Genomic DNA, 2,000 nt, shown 5'->3' with positions numbered 1-2,000 from the left:
AGAGGGGCCAGAGTGTCACCGGCGCCCTCAGGAACCATAGAGACAAGGGAAGAGCGGCCATATTGGCACCGCTGCCCTAAGTAGACCATAGAGTGTCAAGAAGAGGGGCCAGAGTGGCACCAATGCCCTCAGGGACCCATAGAGACAGGGGAAGAAGGGGCCAAGGCGGGGGAGGGGGAGGGGCGTGCTCAGGGCGTGGCCTGGCCGCCGCCCCCCGGCAGGACGCGGAGGGCGAAGTCGAGGGCGTGGGCGCCGTGGGTCAGGCACCCCATGGAGACGGCGTCGACGTGGGGCCCCAAAAATCGGGGCAGGTTGGCCAAGGCGATGCCGCCGCTGGCCTCCACCGTCACCCGGGGTTGGGCGGCCTTCACCGCCGCCGCCGCCGCGTGCAGCGCCTGGAAGGAGGGACACGCCCGTGACACGCCCACTTGACCCCACCCCACAGCCCAGCCCCACATTTTTTTTTTTTTTTTAAGGGGGGGGGGGTCGGAAGCGCCAACCTGGGGGTCGAAATTGTCGAGGAGGACGATGTCGGCGCCGGCGCCGGCCGCCCTCAAGGCTTCGGCCGCCGAACCGCACTCCACCGCCAGGCGCCGGGTGAAGCCGCCGGCTCGCCGGGCCGCGCCCACCACCTGGGTGGAGTTTGGGGGGGGGGGGTGGGGGGTGAGGCCCCACCCACCACCACCACCAGCCCCCACCCCTCAAAAAATGAACTTTGAGACGGGGCTGGGAAGCCCTAAAATGGCCGCCGGCGGCTCAAAATGGCCGCCCTCCCCAACTAGTGGGCACCACCCCACCCCCACCCCCAAAAAAAATGGGGTCCCAGTGACTCCCAGTTTGGGGTGACCCCCTCCCCCACCCAGCACCCCTCCCAGTTGAAGGGTTACCCTCATTCGTTGCTCCCCCCCGCCCCAAAATCGGAGTTTCCCGCCCCAAAATCAGAGTTTCCCACCCCAAAATCAGAGTTTCCCACCCCAAAATCAGAGTTTCCCACCCCAAAATCGGAGTTTCCCGCCCCAAAATCGGAGTTTCCCGCCCCAAAATTGGAGTTTCCCGCCCCAAAATTGGGGTTACCCCGCCCAGAACCCCCCCAAAAAGGGGATTTCACCCCAAATTCCCACCCCGGCCAATCAGAGATCCCTCCCGTTCCCCCCAAAATTGGGGTCACCCCCCCCAAATTGGGATTATCCCCCAAAATTTGGGGTTACCCCGCCCCAAACCGGGATTTCCCCCCCCGCCCCCCAAATTAGGGATTTTTCCCCCCCCCAGCACCCCCCAAAAAGGGGATTTTCCCCCCAAATCCCCCCCAGCCAATCAGAGGTCCCCCTCATTCCCCCCCAAAATTAGGGTTACCCCCCCCAAATAACGATTCCCCCCCAAATTAGGGATTTCCCCCCCCCCAGCACCCCCCAAAAAAGGGGATCCCCCCCCCCCCCCAAATCCCCCCAGCCAATCAGTGGTCCCGTCCCAAAATCGGGGTCCGCCCCCCCAAATTTAGGGGCGTGCCCCCCCCCCCCCCCCCCCAAACCTGCTCGAGGGGGGCGCGGGCGGCCAGCAGGTGATTATCCTTCAGCATCACGAGCCCCGCCCCCAAGCCGTAACGATGGGGCTCCGCCCCTCCCACCGCCAAAGCGTATTTCTCGGCCAATCGAAAGCCGGGCGTCGTCTTCCTGGTCCCGGCTACCGTCCCCGCCCAACCGGTTTCCCGGGCTACCGTCACCGCCCGGGCGGCGGCCGTCGCCACCCCGCTGCAACGCCCCAAACAATTGAGCGCCACCCTTTCGGCCAATAGCAAACCGGCGCCGGGACCTTCCACTTCGGCCACCACCGTCCTCCCGGCCGGTAACCGGGATCCTTCCGGCATTTTCCACGTCACCCGACATCCCGTTTCGACCCAGGCCGCTTCGGCGAAGGGCGCGCCCGCCAACACCCCTTCCGATTTGCAGAGCAGCTCGGCTCGCCGTGGGGCGCGACCCACGGCCGAGGACGACGGGTCCGGC

General features: G+C 66.0%; 1 protein-coding gene across 1 annotated transcript; it reads right to left on the bottom strand.

Annotated features, from left to right (window-relative positions):
• Positions 1-188: 188 nt before the first annotated feature.
• QPRT (quinolinate phosphoribosyltransferase) lies at positions 189-1,993 on the bottom strand (the record flags this gene model as incomplete). The annotated part of the gene is made up of 3 exons (XM_049797538.1): positions 189-395; positions 501-632; positions 1,529-1,993. Coding segments are annotated over 3 exons (804 nt in total), but the record flags the coding sequence as incomplete, so codon positions are not given.
• Between the last annotated feature and the right edge of the window lie 7 nt (positions 1,994-2,000).

This window comes from Accipiter gentilis, unplaced genomic scaffold (genome assembly GCF_929443795.1).
Source record: "Accipiter gentilis unplaced genomic scaffold, bAccGen1.1, whole genome shotgun sequence".
In the NCBI taxonomy this organism is placed as follows: Eukaryota; Metazoa; Chordata; class Aves; order Accipitriformes; family Accipitridae; genus Astur; species Astur gentilis.
The sequence above is the reverse complement of the archived record's forward strand: the minus strand, read 5'-3'. Positions and strand labels throughout refer to the sequence as shown.